Source organism: Fringilla coelebs, assembly GCF_963513975.1.
Source record: "Fringilla coelebs genome assembly, chromosome: 24".
Taxonomy (NCBI): Eukaryota; Metazoa; Chordata; class Aves; order Passeriformes; family Fringillidae; genus Fringilla; species Fringilla coelebs.
Window position 1 is genome coordinate 2422840 of NC_140050.1, and position 12300 is coordinate 2435139.

The 12300-nt window shown below is 49.1% G+C and overlaps 1 protein-coding gene across 3 annotated transcripts in view; it reads right to left on the bottom strand.

The window, feature by feature from the left end:
* Window positions 1-12300, bottom strand: part of MARCHF2 (membrane associated ring-CH-type finger 2) — a 32986-nt gene that overhangs the window by 8627 nt on the left and 12059 nt on the right. For all 3 annotated transcript variants that reach the window (XM_084221317.1, XM_084221318.1, XM_084221316.1), the window contains exons 2-3: window positions 11614-11833; window positions 7974-8169 (exon numbers count right to left, since the gene is read on the bottom strand). In XM_084221317.1, the coding sequence (XP_084077443.1) occupies window positions 7974-8169; window positions 11614-11789 (372 nt within the window). In that variant the 5' untranslated portion in view covers window positions 11790-11833. The remainder of the gene's footprint in view (window positions 1-7973; window positions 8170-11613; window positions 11834-12300) is intronic.

Sequence of the window (12300 nt, forward strand, 5' to 3'; positions counted from 1 at the left end):
GTGAGTATCAAGAGTGCAAGGGTATTTCCTGTTTTGGCCCCAAACAGGCCATTGCTTTATGCAGAGCAGTGCCCAGGACTGCACAGAGAAGTGCCAAGAGGATCTCGTGTTGGACCTGGGACCAGCATCTCCAGACAGCAAACTCAAGTAAAGAGAGAAAGGAAAAGATTAGAGGGGTGGGAACCCAGCTGGAATCAAGAAGGATTTGTTTTTCACTAGATGCAGGAGTGTAAAAGAGGTGTGCATTGAGCAAGGAGAGAGATGGGCTGGGGAAGGGCAGAGGAACACGGATCAGACAACAGTGCAGTGAGTTCAGCAGAAGAGTTCGAGGAAAGCAAAGGGAAAAGTCTGTCTGCAAGGAAGATAAGGCTGGAGGAAGGGTGGGGGAGAGCTTATATCACAGCTCAATTCTCTGAACTGGAGGGGGGACAGTGAGTGCTGCGCCAGGCGCTGAGCCCAGAGGCAAAACTTCTTTCCCTAAGCAGGAGTAACATCACAATTCCTGCCTGCCAACCTCCCTTTTTGTGTTCCAGGGACATCTCTGCAGCACCTCCCACAGCCACAGAGGTGCAGGAGACTCAGGAGATGAAGCAGAAGGACTGCATGTGACAGACCCACGGGAGGTGTCCCCTACTCTAGCGTAACCTGCAGTCAAGCAACGCCTCAGAGAATTTCAAACACATTTCGTTGCGTGTGACACTGTGCTTGAAAATTGTACTTTCAAGAGACAAAAAAATAATCCACTGACCTACATAAATTATCCAGTTTAAGTGAACCAAAAGTGTTAGCAGTCATTAAAAAGTAATCATCTTTAATCAAAATCGCACCATAAACTCCAAGAAGAACAGCAGGAGCAAAAAACTGTCCAGCCTCTGTACAGTACAGCACAGCACTCCTGGAAGGAGGAGCTGTTTTGAGGAGGCAAAGGAGCACACCAGAATCACCAAAGCAGCCCATTTATAAATAAAGTTTTAAAACACACTGCTGGAAAACACCAGCAGAATTGAAACATGGAAGCAGAATTTTCTTGGGACTCTGTGATGAGATTTGCTTGCAAGAAGAGAAATAGGGAAACAAAAGGTGTGGCTGGACTGCTCCAACAGTGACTGGTTCACCAGAGAAATCTTTTTTGGAATTAGTGAGATGTCTTAAATTAGTTTTGTCTCATCAAAGGAATTAAATGCTTGCAGAAGCATTATGATCAAGTCCTGCATTATACTTGTTAGCTTTCACCACGAGGGTATGCTGACTTTCAACCTCCCAGTAATTTTAGCAAAGCCAGAGTCTTTGGTCTCTGCACCAGCAGTTTGTGTCCGCTGAGAGCAGAGACCTGAAACTCCTGGCTCCTCTCCCTGGTATTTACATTATGTGTGAACAAAGCACACCTTTCCTGTGGAGTATGGAGTGATCTTTGCTGGGACCCAGCAGCCGCTGCTCTGACACCTGCCTGACCTGCAAGCCTGAGACCTTTCTGCAGAGACCTGGGCTGGCAGCACAGACCCCTCCCCATGCCAGGACTGGCCTCAGAAACCACAGCTGGCTCACAGCAGGGGCAGATGGCCTCAAACAGGAGTCTCTGGCCTGCCAAGGTGGTGCTTCTCTTCAGCCCACTGAGAAACACTCAGAGGGGACAAAATTAACAATAACCTGAAGCTTTAACACTTTACAAGCAGTTAATGAACTGAAGAGAGATATGAGAGGGTGGGTGACAGAGCGAAACACACAAAACAAGGCAGCCATGGAGAGGAAATACTTCTGCTGGTAACCTGGGAAAGTAAAAATGGGGAGGAGTGGGCTGAGGTACACCAATACAGACCAACCCACACAGCCACGTCCCTCTGTGGGCAGGGAAAAGGCCACGAGCTGTGCAGAAGGGCTTGTGGCTGTAGAAACACAGCCACACCGTCACCCTCGGTAATGCTTTCTGGAAATACACAACGCATCCACTACAGTCCCAAACACCTCCATGCTCTGCCTGAAATCCCAAAGGACAAAGTATCTCCAGCAGGAAGACCACTTTGCAGAGAAAATAGGTTTGTGATGGATTTTGCCCCAGACCAAAGAGAAAAGTTTATGTGGAAGGGAAAACATTAAGGACAGAGGCAGGGGAGGCAATATTTTGACTCATACACAAGTTGCCTTGTTCTCCTACAGCCAGGAAGAGGCAGACTTATAGAAATTATTTCTAATATATGTCCAGATGGGGCTTGTCCGGGCTTGCCTGGCCTTTGCTGCTGGGCCGAAAGGCGGCACCTGCGGTGCTCCCCTCAGAGACTCCTCTGGCTGCTGGAAGCTGCAGCTGCCCCAGGGACGTGCCCAGGCACGCAAAGCTCCGGTTTTACCTCTGTGCAGATGCTTTAAGGAGAATGGTGAAGGAAAGGAGTGGATTCTGCCAGAGAGTTCGATCAGAGTTTATCCCAATGGCAGGATTCTGAATAACAGCTCTAACAGAACCCCGAACCGGTGGCTGCTGCCTCTTGTAAGCCCAGGGAGAGGGGCAGGGACTGGGATCCCACCAAGCAGGTGCAGGGCGGGCAGGCCTCAGGTGCAAGGGACACCTGGGAGGGCCAATGGCCCCCAGGGATGCAGGGCATCTTTTGAACTCTGCAATCACTCGATGCCCCTCTGGAATGCCAGGACTGACAGACAGCACCAGCAGGGGTCAGGGGTGGGGAGAAGGAAGGTGATTGGCACCTGGGAAAGGACAGGGATACCTGAGACAAGCTATGACATCACACTGCTACACAGACTCCTCCAGACAAGCTGACACATCCTAACTTAGCCTTCTAAGGAGGCAGGAATTAACTGATCACAAGAGGTATTTCCTTCTCCATACACTATATAGGACTTTAAAGAACAAGGTCTGGCCGAGGCACATTTAAGGCATGAAGGGTTAGGACAAATAAATTCAATCATGCCTAGAAAATTGTATGACCACCTGTGGCCTGGGAGAAAGAGCTGTCTAGGCTGCAGCAATCCTTCAGGTCCAAAGGCCTGTGCTCCTCCTTCTACCATGCTCTGGACAGCAAAAGTACAGATACCCCCTGACGAAGAATCCTGGACAGTACCTGGGCATTTCCTGGGCATGGTATTATTAGAAAAAAGAGGAAAGTACTTCCTTCAGGAAAACTGTGTCTGCTGCAACTTACACATCAAACACTTCATCTAAGTATCAAATGATGAAATCTTCCAGGGAACACAGAAAGTATTTTGCCTTTTTTGACTATGCCAGTCATGATGGCTACAGTGTCCTGGAGTCAGATCCCTTTCCTGTAAACATATGGCGGTCCATTAAACTAACAATCATACAGGAAAACCATCCCTCTCTGAGGCTTGGCCATTTTGTTCTCTGCTGGAGACATGCTCCTCACTTAAGAACCCTGGTCCACAACTGTCTTGTGCTGGAGACCACCTCAGAGCCAAGGAGAAGCCTTTCTGTCCTCTCACAGCACAGGCACCAGCATCCTGCACCTCTGGCTACCAAACTCTCCACTCAGGGCTGCAGGTCAATTCTCCATCTCCATCTCCACCTGCATGTTCAAAACATGCCCCCCAAAACATGCCCCCACTCAGCCCAGCGGTCCCACAGCCGGACAGTTTCCAAAAGCCTTTCTTTTTTTTTTTTTTTTTAGCTTTCAAGTAGCTTCTTAATTAAAAAATAGCTCAGCTAGGCTGAACTGCAGGAGATATTTCCCCTACACCCATGGGTCAGCCTGTGGTTGCCAGAGCTGGCTCTGGGTTCAGATGAGTTCCCCACTCTGGGTTCAGAGATCAGGCACACTGGCAGTCAACACTGGTACTGTTTTTACATTGAACAGACCACAACATAAATCAATGGTTGCTTAAAGAAAACTAAAATATAATTCTATTAACAAATTATCTTTAATCGATACTGGACAAAATTGACACCTGTCCTCTGTAAAAGAGGCCACAAAATTCAATTACTATTTGTGAAGTGCTTGGATGTCACAGCAATAAGTACCCCAGAGAAGCTTGTGAGAAAATAGTTTGGTCTTGGTGAGCAGGGACATAGCAGGATTAACACAGCAGGATGAACACAGTTAGCTAGTGAGCATCTTCCATCCATGCACTCCTTCTGGAAGACACAGCCTGTGACCATGAAGACCACGCTGTAACACAGATAGACAAGAGGCCTGAAGTAGAAACTAAGGCAATTTTGGTCATGGCATTTCCTGACTTCTAAGAAATCAGGAAGTTTACACAGAAGCATTTCAACTTGGCCATGTAGCTTCCCCCCAGTACTCACCAAAATGACTCCTGCAGCCCAAAATCAGCCTCAGGCCCTCTCCTTCTGAAGGATCTCAAAACCACATGACAAAGCCTGTTCTTAATGAAGCTGATGGTCCCTTCCCAGAGATGAACTGACCAGCGACTGCTGCAGCCACTATGACCAGCTCTAAGTTTCCCCAGGCTGGAAAGGCAGGAATGGCAGAAGCAAGAGCAAGAGCTGCTTTCTCCTCAGAGGCCCAGCAGCAGCAGGTACCATGTTACCAAATTCCCTTGTGGCCAGGTGACAGCAAAAGAGAGCTAGAATGCTTGGATAGCCTGTCACACATGGAGCAGACCCTTCTGCCATGCAGCATGCCCCTGCACCATTCCTAGTCCTAGTATTTATCCATTTATCCCCTGCTCTTAATTTCTATTTTGATTTCACAGCTTTACTTGGTGAGCAGTGGATTTTTATCAGGGCTCCTCAACAGCACACTGACCACAAACATCACTTCCCCCAAAGTTTCAAACCACTCCCCACCCCTCCCCACAAACAACCAAGAGGCAGAGAACTTCCCAGATAAGGTGGCTGGGGGAACTCTGTGACATTTTTAAATTACTAAGCAGCCTCTTTCCCCAGCCCTCTTCTCAGAAACAGATTAACAACTTGGAGATGACATTTCCCAAAAGTATTTGGTTTGGTATGGGGATGAGATTGCACCAGACTGCAGGCAGAGCATTAATGGGAAGTGCCAGCCAGCTGGCCAAGGGGTTATCAGCTCCTTCCAAAGCCTCTGCTACCAGCGGGAACTTCCCAAACTGGTCACACTTGGTCAGTTGACCTCTAAGCCCCAGCAAACCTCATGGGATGAAGCATACTCACTGTCATGCCTCTGCCCAGCAGATTGCAGAGGTGCAGGAGCTCAGAGTGGCTGTAATAGCACCCAAGGAAAATGAGAAACTGAACTCCAGGTCACTTTCCTCAGGCTCCAGACAAGGATCAGAGGGTTTATAGCATGGTGGAAGTAATACAACAAAACCAGGTGGTTTTCCAGCCAGGTGAGCCATTTGGATCTAGCAGGAGCCATCCAGCCATGGCGTGCCAGGCACAGAGCACATGTGCTGATGAGCTAACGGGGCTGCGCAGGGCCCCAGCACATCTGAGTGCTGCAGCCACAGCACACTGCTGGTGACCCACCCTCTGCACTCCATCGCCTGGAGGGTGTGCTGCCAGCCCTGGAAGAGGGGCAAGAGGAGCCTGCTACCATTGGCTGTGTCAAACCAGGCTACGTGCTGCTTTCCAAGCCTAGGAAAACCTTTCTGCCCCTGAGCTGCTGGCAAGGGAACTGCTCTGGGGCTGTACCATGTTAGGCTCTGTTCTGCAGGGGGATCACTCTCACCAGCTACCTGGTGACTTTTCATCACGTGCTTACCAGCCTCCAGGCTCACAAGGCGCTTCAGGCAAGCTGCTCCCCAGCAGACACCACAACAGAGTACATCATCTCCTTCACTGTGCTCACAGACAGTCCAAATATACCAGAAGTAGTAAACCACTGGAATCCCAAAGCCTTTGCCAGCTGGCAGTAATGGCTCAAAGTCATTCCTCCCTGAAAACACAGTGGCAGTTCTGTGTTTGAGTTCATTAAATGCTGCCCACCCATTACCTCTCAGCACTCACAGTTTGTTTGTTGATCACCATACCCTTATACGCTCTAGTCCAACAGGAACTAAAATTGTTTGTCCTGGAATGCTCATTCACCCACACTGAAGTACAGACTTTTCTGTCCCACTCTCCCAGCAAGCTCCTCATGCCAGATGGAAGCACAGAGTTGGTGTCACAGGAAAAACTCCTCCAGTACACACTAGCCTTTGAGCTTTTATTTGAGTGTGCAGTTTTCTAAGCCTATGCTTGTTATGAGGTGCCACAACATCACGAAAGATGGCTGAACGCACTCCCAACGTGTTTGCTTCCGGCTAGGAATATTTTACCAGGCTCTTAAGCTAAAACATCTGAGACCTGCACTCACAAGTTGTCCTGCATAAGCCCTAGCCAGATCACTGCCCCTGGGCTTGCCTGTAGTGTGTTCTCAAAGCCAAGGTACAGCCCTTCCTAAATGTTTTAAAGCAGTGTTTTGCAATCTCCAAAACAACCGTTTGAGAGATACTGGCCAAAGCACTAACTTAAATGTCTGAGCAGCGAGGAGAGAAGCAGTAAGACCCCAACAGCAGCAACCACTGAGGTAATGCTCATACAAATTACTGTGCTAGACACATGGTTTGGGTTAGCACTGTAGGCTAAAGCCTCCTCCTGTCTGGGGCTGTCAAGTCTGTAACAGTCAGTTATAAGTTAAATGGCCATTAAAACTTAGTATCTACTTTGCAAACTGAAGCTTGAATGCTTCCCCAATTGGTGGACTCTTTTCCAGTCCAAGGATCACTAGGAGGAGATGGGAGGATGAGAAATAGAGCTGGGGACTCTAGAAAGGAGGAGGGGCAAATACTGTTTCCAGAGGGAGGTGGGAAGAGAGAAGAAGCAACTTCCGGAATTAATGGGAATGGAAACAGAAATGTGGAAAGCAACTTAGAATTCCATTTGTGACTCAGTTTTGATCTAACTGATGGAGCAAGAGGCAGGACAGTGGACAAGAGCAGTCACCACTACAAATGTGAAATAACTCTGCCTCCACACACGCTCTGGTGCCAGGCAGTGACAAATGCCTGACAGCTGGCAGGTAACACGAGTCTGTTGCTAAGAACCAGCTCCCAGAGCTCCCACTGCTGATGGCTGCAGGAACCTGGGACTCCCAAAATTGTTACATGTAAATGCCCAGGTGCAGAGTGACACTTCTCTGCAGTTGCAGTTGAAGGAACCCCCGAGCCAAGCCAGCAGCACACTGACACAGTGTGCTGTGTCACTCAACTGCAGACATATTAAACCATCTTCTAAAACAAATCCTTAAGCCTTTTGTATTGTCCCTCACCGGTTTACTTATTCTTCTTTTGGGGATGTACACTTGAACCCTGAGGTCAGACAATGGCCTGGTCCATGCTGCCTTTGTTCCCAAAACAAAAAAACCCAACCCAGCAGCCAGAGCGTGTGTTGTACGTTCCAGCTCTGGGAGGCTGATGGACTGATCCCCTGTGGTGAATACGGAGAGGAACATGAGGAGCTGAGCCCTGTCCTGTTTTCTCCTTCAACTGGGAGGAGCACAGAGCAGCAGGAAGGAGCAAAGCCTGAAGGAGCACACATCAATATTAGTCATGGGAAGACAGGTCTTTTACAAACAGCATCAGCAATCACCACATCTCACTTTTCAGAAAAGAACATGACAAGGAAGGCACACGCAAGAGAGCTGCACTAATCTAACACTGAGATAAGATTAAAACCAGGAGCAAAAAAAAAGAATACTTATGAGAACTTCATAATTCAGTCAGTCATGTTGTGACACCTGAAATTTGATGCTCAGGCATTAAAGCACAGCCAAAAAGCACAGTGCTTGCCACTGGCAAGTGGCATGTGGGCAGGTCACAGGTAGGAGCTGCCCTAAACACCACTACGGTGTGTTTGTAACTACATCACTTGGTCTGACAAGGGACTTGATCTGTCCAAATAAACTCTTCTTTGTGAGTACAGAGGTACTGCAAGGAGGAGGAGACACCAAGAACTACAAGAACAGTAGGGCAATCAGTCATTTTTTCTCAAATGATATGGAAATAAAAATGAAGCAGGAAGAAAATGGTACCTCTGTCAAGGGTCTTGGTCTTCTTTCTACAACAAATTCTGTGTGGCAGAGCTCACAGTAACTTGTGTTGGAGGAGGATAACCATTTTTCCAGGCAGCTCTTGTGCACGGTGCCCAGTGTTCCTGTGCAGTCACATGGGGAAAGCAGTCCCTCCCCACTTCCACCTTCATGACAGATTCGACAGATGGGACCATCACTAAAGAGGCAGAATGAGAGACAAACAGAATGAAATCACAGTCAGAGCAGGCAGACCACCACTGCCATAGGGTCTGGTCCCACCAAGCCCCAGAAAGGCACATGAACAGCAGGCAGTGTGTGGCACAGCATGCCAGGAGCCTGCTGCAGCAAGATACCAGTCTCAGGGGATGATGGAGGTGCTCAGGACATTTTAGATCATTTAAAATCTGGAAGACCCATAACAACAAGAGCAGATCGCACATCAGCCTGGCCAGCTCAGCTGGCCCCAGACGTGACTGAAGCCCATCTCCCGCAGTCTTCAGCTCAGTGGGCAGAGGGTGATACCAGACCCAACAGCAGGCCTGAAGCACTCACGCAAATCCAGACACCCAAAGCAAAGTCAAATGACCCACAGCAGTCACAGCATGCCCCAGGCACCTGCAGCTACTCAAGAGGTTGGCAATCAGGTCACACTGACCAGATCACCTACCCACTCTCAGCCCACCTAGGCCCTGCAGCCTGGGCTGAGCAGGAACTGCAAAAGGAACAGCAATATTTCAAGAGACAGCTGAACTGACCCTGGAAGCTCACCTCCCCAAGATACAACATATTTCACAGCAGGCATGCACCCAGAGCAAGGTCTCCAGCATACAAACCCTCGCCCATCACTGCACAGTGACTCTCCAGCATCCTATGGGCACACTCTCCCCAGACGACAACCGCTCTGCAGTGTTTGCCCCTCAGTGGCTGCAGAAATGCTTTGGTGCTTCAGGAACAACACTTCCTTGGCCACAAGTTTCAGCTACAGAATCATACACAACCTCACAGAACCAGAGATATCTACCAAAGCAACTAACAAATATTTTCAGAGACACTTGCAACCTTCCCTGCAGGAGGCCTGAGCTGCTCATCACACTCAAACCACCCATCTGTTCCCAAGATATTCCTCACACCTTCAGCTGGCACCACTGACTGAACAATTAGTGCTACGCCTTTCACTAGACCAACTTGCTCAAGGCCCCAGCCAACCTGGCCTGGAACACTTACAGAGATGGGGCATCCCAGCTGGCATCCCAAGGCACAGGTTTCTTAGCAGCCCTGTGGCACATATGCCAGCCCCATTATAAGGATGTTCTAGGCTCCCTGGGAAGCCCCAGATGGCTCTAGACACCAAAGTTCGCTGTTCTCAGCAGTTCAGTTCATTTCTTCACCATTCACCAGTCACTAAGATAATTTAGGAACAAAATGCTGGACAGCAGAGTCCCAGGGCAGGACTGCCTACCCTGGACCATGGAAACCAGGCCCTCACCAGTAACTCATTTCCCCCCTTCCAAACAGCCATTTCTTTCACACAGTTTTCCTCTTACATCCACAGCTGCCCAGATTTGGGGGTGTGAGAGGGGGTGAAAAAGGAACTTTGTTTCAACGACCCTATTGCAGGTCCTCTTGAAATCCAGGTGAGTGGTATCAGATATCACCTTTTTCTAGATACTGCTGACAGAACAAAAAAAGCCACACTGAACCCATATCATAGTTCACACTCAACTGCTATTCTGACTTCAAAAAACCCCACCTGACTGCAGAAGTTTGTGGGATTTCAACACAACAGCCAAAGCAATCTTCAAAACCAGCAGCACCACCTCCATTAGTTTGCATAGAAAACAACAGTGAGGCATGGAAGCACAGTTCAAGGAAAAGGAGCACACTGGGGAAAAAGGTTGGTGGGACATAAGGGAAAGAGAAGAGCCAGCAAGGAAGCACATGTCAGCTTGCTAAAGAAGAAGCAAGATTCCTCAGGAGATCTCTACCACTTTCAATTCAGTATTTAGCTGGTTTCATCCCAGTTGGACTTTTATTCATATTTAGGGCTGCAAAGCAAATTAAACCCAATGTACACCATCCCCTTCTCTTGCCAAACATCACTGGTGAACCACTGACCCATGTTCTCTCTCCTTTTTACATGCCTTTTATTGAGGGGACTTCTTCAGCCAAGACAATCCCTGCAAAAGGTGCAACAGGAGTCTGGGAAGGTGGTGGAAACTTCATCCTCAAAGATCCTGGAAACTACATCAGACAAGACTCTGAGCAGGCTTGCTCTAAAAGGAAGCTGGACCAGCCATCCTATGGAATTCCCTTCCAACTTGAATTATTTGATGATTGTGTAACATTTATTGCCATAAAATGCTGTACCAGAACAGTGTGCACACAGAGCCCTAGTGACACAAACAGACAATCCCCTACAGCCTCCAGTGCTCTCATGCATCTGTCATTTCCAAAGAAAAGCATCTGTAAGATATTTCACCCGTTCTCTTCCTGTTTACGAAGTTTCATATTTCCAGAACATTACTATAACCTTGGCTATCAACAAACAACCCAAAATGAAAACATTTGCTGACAGTGTGTGAAAAGAATTCTTATCAGACTTCATTTTCCTTCCTTCCTATCCCCTGCCAGAAACTCCCACATGATGCTCACTCAGACACACTTTTCCAGCAGGCTGAAGACACCATATTGGTAATTCAACATTCCAGTGCAGTCACACTGCTCTTGGCTTTGCTGTGTTAAGTTCTGCTGACAAGGAAGACACTGAAACCCACCACCACAAGAAATAAACTGGTGTCCATGTAGAAACATAAGGAATCATTATGGGTTGACCCTAAACATTAAAATCTAAAAACACTAGGGTTTTTTAACCTGTTTCCAGGCAGTTTTCCCCCACAAGTTCTAAAGGGTTAAACAACTTCTCACCCTATCTACTGCCAGAGAGCAAGCCCAATTACTTTCACATTTTTATTGACCAGCTCCAGGTTTGCTGGATGCAGCAATTATGTTTGCCTCTATTCTCATCCAGCTTCCCTGCATCCCTCCCCCATGTCTGCAATCACTGCTTTCATAACACATAAATGTTTGACCAAACTCATGGAAACAAGTAACAGCTGTTCAGACAGGATTTCTGAACACAAAATGTGACAGCTCTCAGTAGATGGACTGAACAATGCTGCCAAATGTCCTCTACTCTGGAAGCTGCTCAAAATAAATGACAAGAAGTCACATTAGGAGGAGTCTGAGCTAGTGAAACTGCCACGTGTCCCCTCTAGCAATAGCTGGATGCTGCAGTTCCTGCAACACAAACGCCCTCCCCTCCCTGCGGCTGAAGATCAACAACACGCCTTTACTGCATGGACGCTCCTGGAACGAGGGCTGCGCTCCCTTCCAGCCCTTCAGCCGTCCCCATGAACAGCACAGAGCCCGGCAAGCACGGCCCCACCTTGCCCCGCGGCAGCAGCGCGGCCGAGGCCGTGCCCGTGGCCCAGGGCGGCGGCTCGGGGCACCGCCGGGGGCCGGCCCGCCAGCACCCGCGGCAAACTCCTTCGCAAAACAAGACTCTGCTGTCTCCCTGTACCCGAGCCAGCGAGCCAGGGCCCAGCTGCAGCTCTGAGCCCCGTCCCTGCAGCAGCCTCACCTCTGGGCGCCCAGCGCCTTGATCACCGTGGAGAGGAGCCGGCCGTCCTTGGCCGTGACCTGTGTGATGTACTGCGGGCGGCCCATGTCCGACTCCTCCACCGACTTGGAGAGGGCAGCACTTCCCGGACAGTCGCAGAGGGAGCCGGGGAGGTGGCAGCAGTCGCCTGTCGTCATGGCAGCTCTGGGCCCCTCTGTCCCGGGCCCAGCAGCTGGGAGACCTGCAGGAACAGTGCCACAGTCAGAACCCAGAACCCTGGAATCCCCAACCCGTCACCATCCTCCAACCCCACTGGCACTAGGAGCACCCCAGGGCCCCAACACACGCACGTTTTGTGTCTTCTGTCCCCTTTAATAGGCTTTGTGAGGCTGCCTCACCATAAAATTAAGGCTCCAAGCGTTCTACTTACATAACTTACCATCAGAATTGCAAATCTGCCTTTCCCAGAGAGAATTCCTGGTAACCACCCTTTAACCTGATGAAGCCTTTCAAATTCAGTGTGCTGATAAAGAGATGGGGAAGGCAACCAGAAGCCCCACAGGCCTGTGATGTTCTGGCTAGAGCCATCCTGAAAACTTACATACATACTCTCCATAAATACAGCAAAGTTTCACCTGAACAGGGCATCTAAACCAGTTTATGTGGCTGGGTATAGGAGGCCCTTCTCAGCTGCCTTCAGAAGCTTGC